The 21188-nt window shown below is 39.9% G+C and overlaps 1 protein-coding gene across 3 annotated transcripts in view; it reads left to right on the top strand.

Annotated features, from left to right (window-relative positions):
- LOC111874705 overlaps positions 1-21188 on the top strand; it is a 178243-nt gene that overhangs the window by 122481 nt on the left and 34574 nt on the right. For 2 of the 3 annotated variants that reach the window (XM_023870428.2, XM_023870426.2), the window contains exons 5-6: positions 7377-7397; positions 17325-17568. In XM_023870428.2, the coding sequence (XP_023726196.1) occupies positions 7377-7397; positions 17325-17568 (265 nt within the window). The remainder of the gene's footprint in view (positions 1-7376; positions 7398-17324; positions 17569-21188) is intronic. The other variant, XM_023870427.2, reaches the window with a different exon arrangement.

Raw genomic sequence — 21188 nt, 5'->3', positions numbered from 1 at the left:
TATATCTAAGAAGTGAACTGCTAGATGGTGTGTGCGGAAGTGACGCACTTGGGACGGGACAGAGCAAGGGGTGACGCATGTGCAGGTGGGCAGTTTAGTGTTAGTAGTAACAAATATGAGCCAAGAATGTGGAGCAGGTGTCATTTCCTATTAGTATTTCAATGTTAAGACAAGAAAAATTGGTGACAGTGATAAATACGACAAGTGAAAATAAGTGAGGTTAGGGATACCAAGTGATCAAGGTCAAGCTTCTATAAGTTACAAAGTCTCTATTCCTGGTACCTTTTTGATTTCAAATTCCATATAGTGGATGCTGATGAATTTAAACAGTTCACGCTGGCTTTTCAAACATAGCACCAGCAATTTCTTGAACAAGCTCTACCACTGCAAGTGCCAAGTACTTCAGCGCAACAGTCAAGTGCGAATCTCAAGTTAATCTGGTGTTACTTTTGCCTTTTGAAAATTTTGATTCTAAAAAGGAATCCTTCACATACTATCTCCAGCGATTTGAAAACTTTCTTGAAATTAAGAAAATAACCTCAAACGTATGTTTCTTAATTCACTGCATGCTTTGAATTATGATATGCTGGTGGCATTAGTGTCCCCAAGGACTCCAGCTGAGTTAGTGTATGATGAACTAATGAATACTTTTGAAATGCACCTCTGCCCCCCCCAAAAATTCTGGTCTTTCAACATCATTTTCTTTCAACTTACCAGGCCGAAACTCAAATAGGCACAGGCTGTGTTGCAACTCTCCAACATGACCTTATTGACTGAATTTATCTCACCTTGTGAGTGCCATATGTCAATTGCAGACAAATTTTTATGTGCACAGTTTGTCCATGGTATTCAATTCGTGAGCAAATTTTTCAGTCAGAGATCCATGCATTGAATGAAATTGCAAAGAGGGCAATAGCCTGAGAAGCTTCAAAAACTAAAAGTTGTAAACTTTCTAAGAAATCTACGACTCTGACTAGTGCACATGAAGAGGGCAACAAGGTTTTCAAATATCAAAATACCAGACGTAATGATGGCAAGGCCCAGAATTAGGAATCATTCTACCTCTTGAACCAAGGTCAAACCTAAACAACACTCAAAGTCACAACCCAGATTCGACTTCAAAAAGCTTGGAATTAAAAATCTCTACAATCCCTGTGGCCAAGATAATCATAACACAAAAGCGTGCAACACGGATCGCAACTCACTCAAGTGTAGTGCCTGTAAGAGATCTGGACATGTTAAGAAAGTGTGCATTCAATCATTATTGGATGTAAAAAGTAAGGCTATCACTGCAAAACCAGAGTTTACAAATTGTGCCTACAATAAATAAACTCTTGGTTATTATGGGTTGAACCAGATCATAGAGCTTTTAAAAACAAGGAAGCAACATCGCAAGACTGTGATAAATACTTTGTATCAGTAAACATCGAGGGTCATGAACAGAAGTTCAAAGTCGACTGAAGTGCCAGCTCCACCTTCATCCCACATGACAAATTCTATAAGGTCAATATCTCAGCTCAGATTAAAAAATCAACAGTTGCATTTCGTTCATACATGGGCAGCGTGTTTCTGCCAGGCGGGAAAGTCAAAATAAATGTGGAATACCAAGGAAGAACGTTCCGGGAAGAGCTCTGTGTTGTCACAGAGGAGTATGACGCACTGCTAGGATGAATGTGGATACACCATATTGGCATTAGCCTTCAAGAAATTGATTCTGAACAGATAGTAAATTCAAGAGCACCAGGAGTGCACATGGTAGACTGCATCAATGACATTATCTCCAGATACCCAGAAATTTTTTAAGAGGCAGTTGGTTGTATTCCAGGAGTCAGTGTGTCATTGCACTTCCGCAACAAAGCTAAACCAGTCTTCCATAAAGAGCGAGAAGTGCCATATGCCCTCCGTGATAAAGTCAATAAAGAACTGGATGCACTCGAGAGAATTATTTCAGAAGTTGCTGTGAGCAATTGGGGATCACCACTCATTGTGATAACAAAGCCAGATGGAAACGTTCAATTATATGTTGACTATAAAATCAGTGTCACTGAACGGCTAGCCAATGCAAATTATCCAATTCGACAGATTGATGACATCCTTAATAGTCTCAGAAACTCAAAATACTTGTGTTGCCTAGATTTATATAAGGCATATCTTCATGTTTTAGTTGATTAAGGGAACAGTCAAATTCAAATGGTAACTACACACCGCCTATCATATGAACTGGTTATCATTTGGTATCAAAACAACTCCAAGTGATTTTAACCATATCATCAATCAGATTCTTCAAGGCCTACCAAAAACGCTGTCTTGCTTTGATGATATAATTCATGGCACAACAAAAGCATATTGGAAGAACCTTGAAATGTGTCTCCAAAGGTTGAAGAACTATGACCTTCACTTGAATTGGAAAAAGTTCTCCCTCTTCCAAGAGTGAATCGAATACTTGAGACACATCATAGAATTTAACAAAATTTCTTAGAGCCCAGAAAAAATCAAAGCAATAATTGATATGCCAAGACCTTCCGATGTGGAAGGATTATGCCGATTACTCAAGATGGTCACTTTACTCACAATTTCTTCCAAATAATTCCTCAACCACCTATTTTCTTTGACAGCTTCTTCGAAAGAACTCAAGGTTCCGATGGATGGCAGAATGCGAAGCAGTTTTCATTAAACTGAAAAGGGAGATAGCAAATGAATGTGTTCTGACTCCATATGACCCAACACTTCTGTTCGTCCTTACCTGTGATGCCAGCCCTGTGAGAGTTGAGGGCATCCTATCGCACATCACTGATGGGCAAGAACGACCAATTGCGTTTGCATCCAGATCACTTTAATGGCAGCCAAACTAAATTAATCCCAGCTCAGTCTTGAGGCCCTCGCTAAGGTGTTCACAGTGGAATTTTTTTTCAATTATTTGTTCGGAAGACACTTCAAGCTGGTAACTGACAATCGACCATTGACAAGAATCTTCTATCAAAACGCCAAATTACCACCAATGACATCAGGGCAGTTGCTTCGGTATGCCGCCTTCCTCTCAGCATTCGACTATGAAGTGGTCTTCAAAAAAGGCATCAATAACCTTGATGCTGATTGTCTTTCTAGAGCCCCGGTTGTTCAGAAGGAATTTTGGAACTTTGATGACTAGGCAATCAACATTGAAGTCAGTTGTGTGTGCATGGCATGAATAAAGGAAATCTCAACTGAATGGCTAAATGCTGATGCAATCAGGAAGGAAACAGACTCAGATGAACAATTATCAAAGACCAAACTGGAAATACAAGAGAACCAAAAGCTCTCCTATGAGTATACCCTAGAAGCAGATATCCTGTTAGAGGGTTAGCAGGTCATATTCTCAAAAATACTGGATAGGCCTATTGAATTTAGAAGCCAATCTCCAGCAACCAGATGGCTGGAATAACCAAGATGCCCCAGCTCAACCAGTACAGGAGGATGTCGAAAAGGCACTGGCCCATCCCGAGGAGGATGTTCAACTTAGGAGGTCGACACGACAATGCAAACTCCCATCATACCTACAGGAGGATGTCGAAAAGGCACTGGCCTATCCTGAGGAGGATGTTCAACTTAGGAGGTCGACACGACAATGCAAACTCCCATCATACCTACAGGAGGATGTCGAAAAGGCACTGGCCTATCCTGAGGAGGATGTTCAACTTAGGAGGTCGACACGACAATGCAAACTCCCATCATACCTACAGGAGGATGTCGAAAAGGCACTGGCCTATCCTGAGGAGGATGTTCAACCTAGGAGATTGACATGACAATGCACTCTCCCATCATACCTACATGACTTCGTCACAGGAAGAAGTTGATCGTTTTATTATTGTATTTGTATTGTGATGTATTAGTAGGCAAACCAATTTCAGTGCTATTGTAACTATTCATTTCAAAGTGAGTCCATCTGATAAGATCCAGTATAAGTATGGGAGAACTGTTATATCTCAGAAGTGAACCGCTAGATGGTGTGCATGTGAGTGACAAGCTTGAGACACGACAAAGTAAAGGCTGATGCGTGTCCATGTGGGCAGTTTCCAGTATTCAAAATATCTAGTTGCAGTAGTAACAAATATGATCCAAGAATGTGGAACAGGTGTCAGTTTCTATTAATGTTTCAATGGTAAGACACAACAGCATCCATTTTCATTTTCACCACATGTTGCCCTAAAATCTATTTCACTGTTCTTTCATGTTTCTCTGGGTCTTTCAGATAGCCTTTTTCCAAGAGGGTTTCTCACTCACCTCTCTCCATTTGGCATGTGAAACCCAATATAATAATCTTCATTTCACTTCCATCATAAATTAAATTACATCATTCTTTGTATATCATATAGACTTGGCAGACCCTGTTGATATTTAAAAATGAAATCGTTAAAACAAACAGTAGCAAAAATACCTAACCTCATTAATTTCAAAAGCTCTGGAAAAAGCAGCCATAATTCTGCTAAATTACTGAACTAGACAGAATATCAGTGTGCACTAAGCAGTGCAGTTGTCTGGATAATATGGTTTTTGGCAAAAGGTATCTGCAAAAAAATCTTTGTCAAAAATACCTAACCTCATATTAAACAACAGAGAGACGTTTCTTGCAGTCATAACTTGACCAACTGTAATTGTTTGTGGTTGAGTGATTTGACCTCATATACAACAAAATAAACATATACGATGGGGTACCCAAAAGAAACCGAACTAATTTTTTTGTGGGCATAGCTTTTGTAGTACCGCATTTTGCCACTATGAGCGCATAGAGCTAACATTCCTGAGTCGATAAGCCGACTACCATTGCTTCAGAAGGTAAGGACTAGTTTCGGCAGAGTTTATAGTGACAACTGTTTTGTGTGATCGTCGTTTTTGCAATGGCTGATTTTCATGAACAGCGTGCGGCGGTGAAATTCTGCTTTTTGCTCGGGAAAAGTGGAACAGAAACTCTTGAAATGTTAAAAACGGCATACAAGGACGATGCTATGGGGAAAACTCAAGTGTTTGAGTGGTTTTCCCATTTCAAAAATGGTGAAATGTCAATTTATGACAAACCTCGTTCTGGTCGTCCTTCCATGGCCCGAACACATGAAAATGTTGAAAAAATTCGTGAAATCATCAAGGAAGATCGACGACGGACCATTGAAGAAATTGTGGAGCTGTCGGGAGTGACTTGGAGCTCAGCGGCCAGATTTGTGGCAGTCGGGTGACTGGTTTTTCCATCATGACAATGCCCCTGCTCACACAGCCCTGTCTGTACGACAGTTCTTGACCAAAAATGGTATGACCCCTGTTCCTCACCCTCCATACTCACCCGACCTTGCCCCGTGCGACTTTTTTTTTGTTTCCTCGAATGAAAAGAGACATGAAAGGAAAAAACGACGGAGGCGCTGTCAAGCATCTCAAAAGATGAATTTAGACAATGTTTTGAAAAATGGAATAAAAGACTAGACAAGTGTATTAGTGTAAGTGGAGAGTACTTTGAAGGGGATTGAAGGTTTGTGCTTAAAATTTGAATAAATAAGTTAAAAAAAAATAAGTTCGGTTTGTTTTGGGTACCCCCTCGTACAGATACTAACATCTGTTGTTTTGATATTACCACTGCTATTAACATGCAGTCACATGTTATTCCCAATGTTCTCACGTGTGACAACAGGGCAAACCTTCAAAATAAAAAGTTTCTATCCCTAGCTGTGCTTTTGTATATGAGCCTTTCATTGATCCATGGTTAGATATTAAATCTCAATTTCAGTGAACATGCCTGCTCTTAACAATATAGTATTTTTCTGTGAGCAAAGGGCGAGACTGTAATTTCAGCTGAAGCATAGACAACAGCATCCATTTTCATTTTCACCACATGTTGCTTTAAAATCTATTTCACTGTTCTCTCGTGTCCCTCAGGGTCTTTCAGATAGCCTTTTTCCAAGAGGGTTTCTCACTCACTTCTCTTTCACTGCCACCTGGTGGTCCTATCTGTAACTAATGCATAGCCTCACATTATTCTGAATGATCTTAAATGGAATGAGGGTGGAACCTTTGAAATAAACATTTTCCAACTCTAGTTAAACTTTCTGCAGATAACCCGTCCTTGATCCACTCTTATAAATTTCATCACATTGTTGATGATTGTACTGGGGTCACAAAATGGTTGATAACCACATCAGCTCATGCATGTAAATGTAAATCGTGTCTTGCTTTCCAGGATGGCAGTACTGTTAGTATTAGTTATCTGCTTGAGGTATGACAGGCTGTACAAATTTACGCAGTGAAACATTTGTGATTGTCATTGAAACTTGTTTCTTACTTTCTTACAGTTAGAATACAGTGTACAAGGCACAAATAAGTGTGACTTGTGGGTGTTGCTGTCCCACTGTAATGAACTCAATTGCATTCTGATTAATTTTCATGGATATTACATGTCAGTAACTCAGTGCAAAATTTTCCAAGTCAACTAAATGTGAGCCCCATTAACCAGTTAACTAAATGAATGATTTGACTGGTAAATACTCTTGCATTAAATGTTCATATAAGTACATAAATTACTAACAGTAATGTAAGTCCACACAAATTGCTGTGTATCTTAACCAAGCGATGCAGATCGTGTCATGAAGTTTGTCATATGTTACCTCTACAATGTCTCACTGATTTCTCATGCTGGGCCACTCAGGACGCCCTTCTGGTACACTGCCACATGTTGTGAAGTATGGCATTGGTTTTACCTCTGTAGAGGCACCAATGTGAAGGGCTTCACTTGCTCACATTTCATTCGGTCTAGTGAAATTCACGTTCTCCCAGACTTGTACCATACCACTGAGTGAGTGTAGCTCCTGCCAGCTGGCGCAGTGGGCACCATGTGGAGCTAATGATGGGCAATGAGCAGGAACTCAACTTCAAACATGAACTTGAAAATGCACACTACCAACAGCAAAATGCTTCTGTGGGAAAGATTGAGGCTGTAATACTGACTGAAGTATAGGTACCTTTCACTGTCATGAGGGAGGCCTAGGAATTCCTGTCTGTAACTACTTAAAACAGCGGCTTATGTATAAGGGCCAAATAGAGATGGAGGTGTAACCCATAGGCTTTTATAAATAAGGATTTTTCATTTTCCACTTGGTTCACCCCTCTTAGGTCTGCTTTCCAGGACACTTTGTTCGAAATTCTGGGGGGAAAAGAAATGTATTCAAGTGGAAGTGCATCCCAAACGGGAAGTCCCCAAGAATCTGCTCGTTCATAATAATAGGAGTAGGCTCATATGTTTAAACATGTGAATATGTATTGCTTCTATCTTAGTAGCTTATCTGTTTCTGAATCTTAATGTATTGTGAAGTTCAAATTTGCAACAGTTTTCTTTATGTTTTGTTTGATGCTTCATTCAGGCATGCAGGTCGCTAGAGGAGGTGAGTGGTGCCACCAGTTGTCTTTATGTTTTGTTTTGATACCAACTGGCATGTTCTAGTGACAATAATGCATGTCATTGTGACCTGTTCTGGAAGCAGAATAGTTGCTTGCTTTGATTCAGGCATCTAATCAACCAAGAAGGAAAATATTTACATTTCTGTATGATATATGTATGTTTCCATTTCTGTACGGGTGTTACGGAAAAATGGATGGCGAGGATGGCTTCCCCATTTCTGCCCGTTCTTATGTTCCCCTCTGGCATAAGTCAACCAGTGCTTGTTGCTGGAACATTACCAGTATTGTATGTCTGAAACATCTTTGAGGGTGCATCCTTATCAGATAGTGATGTAGATTATTATGTCAGCTTTAGATAGTTACTATGTTTATCTTTAGAACACAGTGAGAACCAAAGTAGCCATACTGGTGATCTTGTTGAACACAAGGGCTTTTCATCCATAAGGTTGCCTACTCATGGCATGATGTACCCTCTGAGATGTTTATGACAGTTAATGAGCGTTATGAGATGAGAATGTCTAAGTGACTGGTGGGGAATATAGGGAAGTATGTTGGAATGGGAAGCATCTCAGTATGAGGGAGATGTGGAGGGGGTCAGCCCATGACTTCTTTCTGTCACCTTGGTGCAGAAGGAAATGTGATGCAGTGTGTGTCTGATTATCAATATGCATAATATCTGGTTTGTGGCTTATCCATACACTTTTTGGGGCATTTTCAATTGCATGATGTGCCTATTAATTGTGTTTAGTCCATCTGTCCACATGCATGAAGAAACTTAAGAACCACTGGATGGGATTTCATGAAATTTTATATTTAGAATTTTATGAAGAATTATCAGGCTCTTTCAGTTTTTGTTTACATCAGATAATTTTAACAACCACTTTACATGAAGTCCTACATCTTGAGCATAACCCACTAAATATACACTCAAGTGCCAAAAGTCATGGGATAACAGTATGTAAATTTATTTTTAAGTGGCGCCACCATCCCTTGATGGCTTAGGAATGCCCAGAGCAGTATCAGTTGTGAGGTATTCTGTCGTGAGTCTGGTTGAACGCTGGCCAGTCTTCTTATGGCAAGCAGACGTGAATTATTGGAGTTTGAATGGGGCATGATAGTGGGTGCCAGGTGGATGGGACATTCCATTTCCAAAGTTGTGCGGTCATTCAACATTCCTCAATCCACGGTGTCATGTGTGTACTGGGAATACCTTGTGAAAGGCATTTCCACCCACTGTGGACAGTGCAGTGGCTGACCACGGGTGCTTAATGATCGTGACCAGTGGCATCTAGCTAGAATTGTCCGTGGTAACAGACAAGCGACACTGGCTGAAATCACATCCACATTCAATGCAGGAGGTACCAGACGCATATCCAGCAGGTCAGTGCAGCGTTCTTTAGCTTCCATGGGATATGGGAGCAGAAGACCGACCAGAGTGCCTCTGTTAACACCACGACACCAGACACAGCGCCTCACCTGGGCTTGTGACATCGTTAATTGGACCCTGGAGGATTGGCAACATGTGGTGTGGTCCGATCAGTCATGGTAGCAGTTGTTCGGGCGGATGATAGGGTTCGGGTGTGGAGCAGACCCCATGAGGCCATGGACCCCAGTTGTCAACAAGGCACCCTGCAGGCTGGTGATGGTTCCATACTGGTGTGGGGTGTGTTCATGTGGCATGTGTTGGGTCCGCTTGTCGAACTAAACACATCATTGACCAGTGACCGCTACATTACACTGCTTGGTGACCATTTGCACCCCTTCATGGACTTCATGTACCCCCACAAGGATGGGATATTCCAGCAGGACAATGCACTGTGTCATCGGGCCGGAGTTGTCCAGAATTGGTTCGAGGAGCATTCTGGAAAGTTCCGAATGGTGTGGCCACCACGTTTGCCCAACATGAACCCAATCAAGCATTTATGGGACGTGGTGGAGAGGTCCATTCGCACCCAAAATCCTGTACCTACAAATACCAGGGAGCTGTGGGCGGCTATCCAGACGGCATGGCTCAACATCTCTCCAGAGGTCTTCCATCCACTTGTGGAATCGATGCCATGTTGCCGGGCTAGAAGGGGTCCTACATGTTACTAGCTACCTATCCCATGAATTTTGGCACATCAGTGTATATCAAAGGGAATAGTTTTCAGTCAGCATTGTAGAGAAGAATGGAATGCATTTCATGTACATTACACTTTTCTGCAAGTCTTTTGATTTTTGGGAATTGAACAAACTGAACTGTGTACAATTCTGAATTTCTATACTCAGCAATCACCATGATCTTCTTATTACCCCTGAAACTTGGATTGCCCTTGTGTGTGTGTGTGTGTGTGTGTGTGTGTGTGATCTTCTCGGTAACATCAACATGGATAATCAGGAGTATGCTGTATTAGCCACTTCAGTGTTCACAAGTGAACAGCAAGAGCGCTGCAATGTTGCAACAGTGCAAATACTTTGAATGTATTGAAGCTCCCTCTTGCACTCTTTCAGTATGTTCTAATTAATAAGAAACCAAGCAATTTGTCTCAGTGTAATTAACCTTGTCATATGAGGTTTCTCAATGAATAGATTACCTTTTCATGTCAGGTTTTTGCTGCAAATTAAATGTAAATCCTTATTGTTTGAAGGTCATGGCACAGCCATATGCATCTCGGTATGGTGTTTCCCACAAGTTAGAGTAAACAAATCTTTTGGTCCAAATTTCTGTGCTTTACCTTAGAATAAAATTAATCTTCTGTTTCACAGTGAAAGTAAGTATATGTAAAATACAACAGTTGTAGCTGCATATAATGATATCTCAAGGAGAGACAGTAAGTAATATTAGTTGCACAAGATTTCACACTAGCAGTTTGAAATGTAAACAAAGGTAAGATTTTTTTAATATCGGTAAAGATTCAAACTGTGGTCTTTGGGTTATGGCACCATATAGTCTGGCCTACCTTCCACACTGTGCAGTGTTATAACATGATGTAAATAAAACATATTTAAAATACTAAAGGTAAAAGTTGTCCCTTCGCTCACTTGAACATCATACCGTGAAGACATTTGGGAAATGGAAGTATAGCAGCATTTATTCATAATATCAGGGCTAGGTGGAGGAAAGTAGTTTGCTGCTTGCCCTGGCCACATTAACCATGCAGAATGGCCACCTCTTGCTCATTGATAGGTGGCTGGGTGGCTCTGTTCCTGCCAGGAACCTTGATTCTCTATTCATCAACCAGCACCCTAGTCAATAAACTGATGGGCCAGCCTCACTTGTCTGATGTGCACTAGGAGAGAGTAATTTGAAATTTTTTATCAGCTGATAGCTAGGTGCACCATAACATGAGGGATATACTGTACTCCAATGTGGAAATCTGCTTCATGGTAGGCATTAAAATTAACCATTTCCTTTCCAGTCGTTATGACTGATGAGGCTGCTTTTGCTAGCCCTGTCATTGGCTGATTTAGACAGAGTTTAGAGGATGAATTTCTGTTGTATATGTTAGGAAGGGGCACAACCACACATACATGTTTCATCTCCACCACTTTCTGCTTCTTATCTTTGACACCTTCTGTGCTGGACTTTACACTTTTGAAACCTTTCTGCTGACGAATTCAGTGAGCTGCAGTACACAGACCTTAAGAGACCAAAGGACAGGCCTTTATAATTAGATAATTGCCATGAAGCACCTCTGAAGGAGAGATTTTGTAACACCATTTCCCCCTTTACTTTACAAAAAGCAGCAGCATGGTGTGTATGAATACACAATTTGTTTTGGTCGGTACCATTGCAGAGCCAAATTAATGGTTGAAATTGGTTTAAATTTAAGTGTTAAATGGCAAATGAATCTGCACCTGCCTATAGAAGAGATATTTCCTAAACCTAGATGCCAGAACCCTGATGAGGGAGATGGCATGTTCATGACAGAACAAGAAAACTGAACAGTGGCTGCAGATCTTCCTCTCCTCCTGTTAACATGTTTGCTACATTGTTGCTCTGCTCTTAGCCACCATGCTGTTAAAAATGCCTAGCAGTCTAGATGCCTGGGGAGTCCTTCTGCTTACACCATGATTCCTCAAACTGTGGGTCATGATCCATAATGGAGTCACAGCTTCTTCTTATGGTGACCGCCAAGTTTTCAAGAATGATTTAAAACATAGTTTTAGTCACTGACATTTCTGATGTGTCAGTAAATCATTGGACTGAAAAATGAACTGTTGGAAAAATGTAGCTGTAGCCAGAGAATTCCCCCAGCCCCTGAATATACAGGAATATATTATAGGTCAGTGCAGGTGCAGACAGGTTGTACAGTCTGATAGGGACCTGCAACAATGAGCTCAGTGGCAGAGATGGGGGGGACTGTAAGTGTATTATTTTAAGGGGTTGCAGTGCTACAGAGGCTGAGAACTCCTGCCTTATGACCTAGTGATGTGACAGTGCACTGTGCCATTCACTACCAACTGCAGACAGACTCAAAGCAAGTTGGGATGCATATAACTGTGGCATAAGGGGTGGCCATATTGCTACCATTGTCCAACTTCTTTAGTGGACTGCAACAGAGTTACAATTCCTACTCTGTCCGTCATCCAGCATCATAATGAGAACGTAATATGTCAGAAGCTGAACTTGTTGTCATCCTGTCAGGTGGAAAAGTTAGGAGACAACTACGCAGTTGTTTACGTTAGAGAAAGTTAACGTAGGTCACTGTTAGCTCTCTGTAATGGACCCAGCTGAATAGCAGCCTCTCCATTTTTTCACCTGAGAACAGAAACATATTCAGTTTATGAACTTCACATTCTGTTTGGAATATTAGGTCATGGACGAAGTTCAGAAACATAGCAGTGCTAAGCCAGAATATGATACCTTCTGTGGAACCAGTTCCAGACTTGTTTGTTATTTAGCAGGGCCAGTAGAATTAAATTTCACACATCTTATTTAGAATTTTAAGCTGTATACTTATTTATATTTTTGAGAATAGAAATTATGGAAATGCATGGGTTTGTTTTGTTTACTTGCACTTAAAACTTGGCATGAAAGAGTCATTAAAACAGTTCATCAGGTCTTTCTGTGTTGTTTTTTTTTTTCACTAATTTAGAATAAAGAAGTATCATAGGATGCATGTGCAGAACTTTCTTTCCTAAAGTCATGTATGCCAATACTATGCTCAGCTTTAACCTCAAGGTTGTAACATAACAGTGCACTGGCAGATGAGCAACTTCTGACAAATTTAGCCAGTATGCATCAGTTGTTTGCCAGAATGCATAGTGTTTGAAAGAAAGTATTGTGTGTATGCTGCCTTAACCTAACCTAAATTGTCAAAGGACATATGTATGTATGTATGTATGTATGTAGTACATAAAGGATTAATAATCTGCAATATTATGCCTGAATTGATACTACCATTACATTGGATAGGAGTATGTGGCAATTCGTGAGGTCCATATAAACGTATATTGTAAGCACTCAGTTGTTTTACCTGTGCATTGATGACATTGCATGGTGTAAGCCTGCCAACATTTGAGATTTATCACTGAACAGGTTGGTGTAGTGGTAATGCTCTAGACTTACTCATGTGATCAAGAAGTGCTCAGTTAGAACATTGTCTGACCTAACTGATTTTTTTTTTGTGTTTTTCCTCTGCCCCTTCTGGGAAATGCTGGGATATTACCTCAGCTAGGCCACAATGCTGTCGTCCAAATTAATTCCAGTTCATCATTCACCAGTCGCCTTACCATTTAATGCTGTACATGTGTAGCCACAGACACTAACAATGTTGTAAAAAAGTCGTTGCAAAGACATTGCACATGCTCTTTGATATACAATTGACCTTTACTACATTACTCTGGAAACAGTGCAGTTGATAATCAGTAGGCCATTGTTTGTTTCTGAATATTGAACAGCAGTGAAATTCATCCGACCAACAAAGCCAGTTTCAACAAAATCATTTCTTATAGGCTCCTAGTGTGTGTGGCATTACTTCTCTGAAGGTACTAACTCATTCACACTGTGGAGCTAACAGTTGCACAGCTACTCAAGAATTTCCCAACATGTTATGGAAGCCAAAGGTTCATTACCATGTTCAAAAGAGCCCTCTGCTAGCTCCAACAGTAAGCCAGGGCAGTTCAGTCCAGACCAACGGATTGTATTTCTCTTAAGATCCATCTTAATAGTATCCTTCCACCTACACGTGAGTCCTTCTGGTGGCCTGTTTTCTCCCATCCGTCCCACCAAAAACATGTATGTGTTCATCTTTGCTCCCATTCGTGCTACAAGCCCTGCCATTTCATCATTCTAATTGTATTTGATGAGAAGTACAAATTGTAAAACTCATCATTATGTGATTTTCTCCAACCTCCTGTTGCTTCAGCCCTCTTGGGTCCAGATATTCTCAGCACCCTGTTTTCAAAACATCTTAAGTCTGTGTTCTTCCCATAATCTCAGAGACTAGTTTCCCACCCTTACAAAACTATGAGCAAAAAAAAATTTTTTTATATATAGCTTTTATGTGTTTAGATTGAAGACAAGAAAACTAAAGTTTATGAACTGAATGGCAGCAAGCATTTCTGAAATTCAGTCTGCTCAAAATTTCCTCATGAGTCAAATTTTGCTTTGTTCTTGTCATTCCCAAATATTTAACTTTTGCCTAATTTTCAAAAGATTTTGTGTTATGATTTTTCCTTCCATTCTGGTGAAGAAACATCAGCATGCATTTAGTTTGTCTTAAGGTGTTTTATTTTATCCCCCATAGATTTCCATCATCACCATGGATCAGAAGCTAATGTGTCCAATTTGAAGTCGGTACCACCTGATTTTCTGAACCTTCCTAGTGGTGTATTCTAGAGTGAAGTTGAAAAGCAGTGGTGATAAAGCATATCCATCGTCAGACAATTCTCAATAGGAAATGTATCAGACAGGGTGACCACATTCAGTATATATGTTGACAGTACACAGTTTCTTTGAATGGAATTCAGATATTTAGTTTTCCCACCTTGTATAACCTATGCAGTTTTACACTGTCAAACCAGGATTCAGTCGATGAGCTCTTCATAGTTACTTTAGGTTACCATATTGCATCATGAACTTGCTATCAAAGCACACATATTCTGGATATCATTAATCACCGTCTTCTGACTTAGAAGTGGTGGGATCTCTTGTTAGGCTAGAGACTACCATACCTGTTATAGCATGTATAGGGGGTGGCTATATTGTAGCACAGCATGTTTATAAACTCATTATGCAGTTGTAATCATTTGCCTTTACTGGCTGTACTTTGCATTATTGCAGCAGCGTGTGGTCCAACTGGCCAACAAGCTTGAAGGTACCAAGAAACATGATTTTAGAAAAGAGGTCCCCACTAATACCATTACCCTGGCAATAAGCCGTTGTCCTCAAGTTAAAATGCAGCTGCCAGCCCATAGTATGGGGAGATATAAAATCTATTTGTGGACAGTAAATTTAATGATTATGAACATGACATCGTTGAAAAAAATTAAGGTTACACAACTAAAATGTTGCTTTATACCATGTAAGTGACTGTTGGCATCAGCAGTAGAATAAACAATCATATTGTCACATGTATTAGTGACTGTAGGTTAAATGATTGGATTTGTTGACCCCTTATACATTCAACTCGGGATTACAGGCAGTTATAGCACTACTGCTATTTCCAAACTTTGCAGCTCACTGTTACACACACTGTAGGGTTCTCATTCTTCACTAGTCATATCCTAGCAACAGATTTATAATAGTCTTACTGTCACTGCAGCACACATGAAGTCTTCTTTGCACAGACCAATTCCTTTCTCCCTATTATTCTCACTCACCTTCGACTGACGACTCTCAATTCTCTGCTGCAACTGCCATCTCAACTCTTGAATAACTGCTCGCTTGAACTCTGGGACTCAGCTCAGTTCTAGTTAAAGTTAAAGTTATGTTATGACTGACAGTCAGTCAGCCAGTCTGTTGTGGCGTCAAGCACCCATTTGGGACTTAAGACCAGATTTTTGTTTCTGTCAGACAGTTGCGTGTTTGTTGCTGTGGGCACCCTCTCTGATGAGTGAGCGGGTCGTAATTTCCAGAGTCACAGTCACTTAAAATGGCCCATGCGGCCACTTCATGAGATCCTCAGAAAACACTGCTTCCAACAAGTCCCACTATTGTTATGGGTAGTTGCCTAGCAATAGGTTGGATATTATTTGTGTGTTTACCGGCCATTACCAAGCAGTACACATTCCTTCTCACAGTTGTTGCATAGCAATGGTACTGCACAATCATATATAACCATACAATCATGTATACTCATACAGCCAACACATTTGCACTAATAATTGACACATTATTACAGGAAATGATCTTTTAATGAATAAAAGAAAATTTTACAACTTGTATTTGAAATAGTGAGCAACATGACATTCACATATATTTATGAGAAGGAATAGTTACAGTAGCAGGGCTGAAGTTCATATTACACATGAGAGGAATATTCGCTGTTCATTACACAAAATTGCATTCTATAAACTTAACTTTCCACTTGGATGAAAGAGATTGGGTCAGGTTATATCAAACCAGTCAACAAGGAAGCTATTAGATATAGGGAATGCATTTCACTGCACTGCCTCTCATTACTTAAACATCCTGAAACCAGCAGAGTACAAGATTCTCAGATGAAACTGCATGGAGGCACTTACAGGATTCATGTACTTCAAATGTTGCTGGAAGCAATTCAGATAGATAGGTTCTTGTATGCTTGTTATGTTTTGCAAAGTTTACACTTTCTCATAAGCAGTCTCCTATGAACATTTTTTATTGTATTGATATCAGTTCCAATCTGATTTTATTTATATTTTATTTAATAACACTGTTGATAACCAAGATTATAGCATGGTGAATGATTGGATTGCACCTGAGTTATGGTACTCTGAATTGCTTCTGAGTTATGGTACTTTCAGCTCTTGCCTGGAGGGAGTAAGGAGAGCCACAGAAAACCTCAGTCAGGATAAGCATTGACCTGGGTAAGATTCATACAAGGCACCTGCAAAATACTGCTCAGAACAGAAGTGTTACTACTTCAGACACCTTGCTTGGTTACAAACTGATCCCAAGTAAGACAGAATAAACCTTACAATGATGTTCACGAATTGCTTCATTGTGTGTATGTCCAGAACTTTTCACATTTAAAATGACTTTATAAACACACGCTATTGAATGNGTCCAGAACTTTTCACATTTAAAATGACTTTATAAACACACGCTATATGTGTGGTAAAAATAATATTGAATATAGTGGAAGTTGGGTATGATGAATTGTGTATTCATACAGGAGCNGTACGAACTAATTCCTCATAAAGCAACTGTTTTTATACCTTGCTTAGTACGACATGCACAAATGCATCAACCTCGTATGTAACGTCATTTTCATTCCTGAATTTCTCTGATATGGACATTGAACGTAATTTAGAAAGTGTGTATTGGGCAAGTAACAGGAAACAGATGAAGATAACTGATTACTGTACTCGTATCTAGGTACAGTAAGGCACAACAATTGATGTAATCTACTGTAATTTGGTGAGTAGGCCTACCTTTAATATACAGTTTTAGTGCNTACTCACAGCTCTTGCCTGGAAGGAGTAAGGAGAGCCACAGAAAACCTCAGTCAGGATAAGCATTGACCTGGGTAAGATTCATACAAGGCACCTGCAAAATACTGCTCAGAACAGAAGTGTTACTACTTCAGACACCTTGCTTGGTTACAAACTGATCCCAAGTAAGACAGAATAAACCTTACAATGATGTTCACGAATTGCTTCAGTGTGTGTATGTCCAGAACTTTTCACATTTAAAATGACTTTATAAACACACGCTATATGTGTGGTAAAAATAATATTGAATATAGTGGAAGTTGGGTATGATGAATTGTGTATTCATACAGGAGCTGCGATGTCGCGAAGAAGAACTGACGAAGGCACAGTTGCAACAGAAGCTGCTGGAAGAACACCTGCGTCAGCGGGAACAAGAGCTGGCGGCACGTGAGATCGACCTCTTGGAGCGAGAGCTTCACATCATGATCATACAACAACAGACACCGACACCAAAGAAACGCAAAGGAAAATTCAAACGTGGCCGCCTCAAAATTCTGAAGAAGGAGCCTGGGCAAAACATTAGTCTACCTTCAGGTGAGGATACCAACAATAAACTTTGTAGTAATAGAAACCAAATGTTCAGTACCACTGATGTCAAAACTTGCTATGCACATGGCCTGGTGCCACTTCTATCTCCCTCCCATCCCCAAAACTTATTTTCCAAATTTAATAATTTTCTCTCCTCTCCTTGGTTTTCCCATTGGCCGATTTCCAAAAGGTTGTTCCTTCAGAAATTGTGTATGCATTCATTTTATCCATATTCTAGCTACATGTCCAGCCTATTGTAGGCTCAGGGCTATGTCACCTATATAAAATATGAAATTTGTAATTGATGTAACATCCTACATTACCCGTTTATGCCGTCCTTTTTAGATCCGTTTGTTTTTCCGGACACTTTGGTTTGACACACTTGCAATATATTTCGTCCTTCAACTTAAATAAGGTTTTCTGCCTTCAGTTCTCCAGCCATATGTGGATTATATCTAGGGATATCACTTGATATTGATATGAATTCAAGATATCAGTGTAGAGAGTGTCTGAAAAATAACTGTGGGGTTTAAAGAACCAGTATTAAAAAAATGAGAAACATATTCAAAAAATTAATATTTCCTTAAAGCATGCTTCAAATAGTAAAGGTAGAGTTGCCCCTGGGTTGGGTATGTAATGCAACAAATAACTTCACGCCATTTTGGATCTAGCAAATTTATTGCACATTCGCTCTCAGACTTACACAGTTCACAGTTTCACAACTACTGCCATCTGCAGTATCACAATTACTTCTCCTACCAGAGTCCCTGCCATGCACTGGATACAACTCAACAACAGTGGACTTCAACTCATACAGAATACTCCATCCTCAGTACTAGTATCTCTCTCTAGTAACGTGATGCTCACTACTACTGAATAATGTTCGCTGCTCCTTATCTAGGCTTGGCATGGACAACATAGAGAACATGTTGCTGCTCGGCAACAGATATCAAGTATTGTTGTCGGGTGTTTCTACCTATGCATTGCCTAGCAATAGTCGCTGCATGTACTCACGTGTTGCGTGACGTCACAGCCTCGCGGGGAGGGATGTTTACCAAGCGTTGCATAATGATGGGAGGAGTGGGGGTACGTGACGTCACTCGTGGAAACTCGGAGTTCACGTGACCCGTACTTCCTGTTGCTCCATCCACATTACATAATTAAGCACTATGTCATGAAGACGTATGGGGGAGTGGATGTATAGAACCACGTTTTCTTTACCTCAGCACTAATTGGAGGTGAGTGGTCAGCTTCATGCCCCAGCCACTTTACCCCTGAGGAAAGAGCCCTCAATACCCATTGGATAGGAGGCTGGGTGGGCCCCAGACTCGGTCTGGATGACATGAAGAGAAAATTGTTGCCCCATACTTGAACTCAAACTCTGTTCCCTTGGTTGTCCAGCCCATAGGCAGGCCTGTCTACTGACTATGCTATAGTTTTGACATAATTAATAAATAACCTTACACATTCCCAGTCAGTATTCCACTTCTTGCCATATATGCCGTAGCATATTACTTGTTACCTGATAAGTGTAAAGTGACCATTTGTCCCCTGAAATAGGATGTATGTCCCAGCCAGCCTGATTTTGTCCCCTGTTTGTTAAATAAATTAATGCAATTTGAAAAACTGGGAACTGTGATAGCAGCAGACTATGGAGTAGCCTATCAGTTGTGAGTAATTGATTACAAAGGAGCCAAATTGTGAAATCATTAGAACTCAGAAAGCTTTATACAAGGCAGTGAAGTCTTTGATAACAGAAACTAGGCTATTTGACTATTTTCATTCCCCATATCCTATCACAATCATTTTGTTTTGTGGGTTTTGCAACATTTTGTAGATCTAATTTATTGATACTGTCCAGTAACATGAATATAAAGAAATGACTATAGGGTGTATTATGTACCATTTCAATGGTAACCTCCTTCTCCAGCTCTCACCAATGACTTTAAATATCTGTCCCCAAAAGTACCAAGGGAAAAATCGCCACTTTAGCTAATGGCTTTACTGCTTTTTGTTTTCAAATGATAGGTCTCAGATTCTGTTCACATGAAAGTAATCATTTCAATAGTTCCCCCCCTCCACACACACACACACACACACACACACACACAAATCAAGCAATGTCAAATCTACACTTCTGGGTTTACACAGAACTGAACCATCCCTGCCATTCCATCTTCCAAGAAATACTGTTGCATTACAAAATTCCATTATATGTAAAGGGGAGTGAAGGAATGTAACAGTGCATTGTGGTGGGCTGCTCATGAAACTGTTTGAATCGAGGAATGTAAAGAAAGGCATAACATTCAATGTGATGCCCTTGTGTATTTGGAGACACAGACCTATGAAAACCCCACTGTTATTTTTTGAACATGGTGTATTGTGTAATGTTTTGGTAACATAAAATTACTGCTGTTTATTTGAAAGTCCACTCAAGAACCAAGAGTCTAAGAGACAGTTGGTATATGTGTGTTGGTTATTAGGAAGAGAGAAATGTCTGAATAATCATGACAGTTATATAGTACAGTTGAAGAAATGTGTAATATTTAAGACTTAATCTATTATTTAAACTAGGCCTGCACAAATTTCCTGTAAACCCAAGAGCCACCTCGAGAAACTGTGAACTGGACTAAAAACCAAAATGTGTAAGGTGAGAAATTTCCTCATTTTTAACAAAAGGACAGTTTAAGGTTCCAATGGGGTGGCTTCAGTTCTAGGCAGAATTTTGTTTTGCATTATTTCATATGTAAAAAGCAAATAACGCAGTGCAGTGGTGTAAGAATGGTGGTGGCTCAAATAATCCTACAGTTACACCAAAAAAGGAGCAGTGCAGTGGTATTGTTTTAACTTCATTTGAATTTTTAAAAATGTTTTTTGCTCTCCAAAATTTATTAAAGCTGAGCCACAGCATTTCTGCATTGAACCTTTGAATTGAAATATCTGCATATAAGTAACAGCCAGTTTGTCATGCTCATGGAAACTCAGTGTGACATTGCCAGGATATGGGAAGGATGTAAAGTAGTCTGCCATTGCTAAAACACTGCCTTCTGCTGTTGCAGCTGTCTCATACATTTGCTAGGATATCAGGAGAGCAATGACTATATAATGGATGTATAAAATGGATGGGAAAGGAATATACAAGAAGCAAGGATGGATATAAATATATAAAAGGAATAAAAGAATGGAAGAACAGGGTATGGGTCATATTTAAATGTGAAGAAGAAAGAGGAATAAGAGTATGATGAGCAAATAAAAGGATTACAGCAACCATGAGAGAAAAAGGAGGGAATGAGATAAAGATACAAAAGGGAAAAGAAATGATTTCCTACATCACCTTTGATGGGCGATGCTCTGGTAGTAATATAATAGGAAGAAAATTTAGGCATCATGGCCACCTGTCACCTTGAATTTGTGCAGGTGTGGAATTTAATCTGTTCAGAAACTTTTGCTTAAAAGTGCAACTCTCATGTTTTGAGCTCCATAATTTGTAATACATATAAGTAAAAGCAGTATGTAATGCTTAAGACTGGATTTGTGAGGTACTAGGTAATGTGAGAACTACACTGCCTACGAAGTCAGTTAAAATGTAGCAGCCGCCGAAGACAGTTGGAATGTAGCAGCGGTAG

This window comes from Cryptotermes secundus, unplaced genomic scaffold, assembly GCF_002891405.2.
Source record: "Cryptotermes secundus unplaced genomic scaffold, Csec_1.0 scaffold302, whole genome shotgun sequence".
Taxonomy (NCBI): Eukaryota; Metazoa; Arthropoda; class Insecta; order Blattodea; family Kalotermitidae; genus Cryptotermes; species Cryptotermes secundus.
This window is presented reverse-complemented; position numbering and strand designations above follow the sequence as displayed.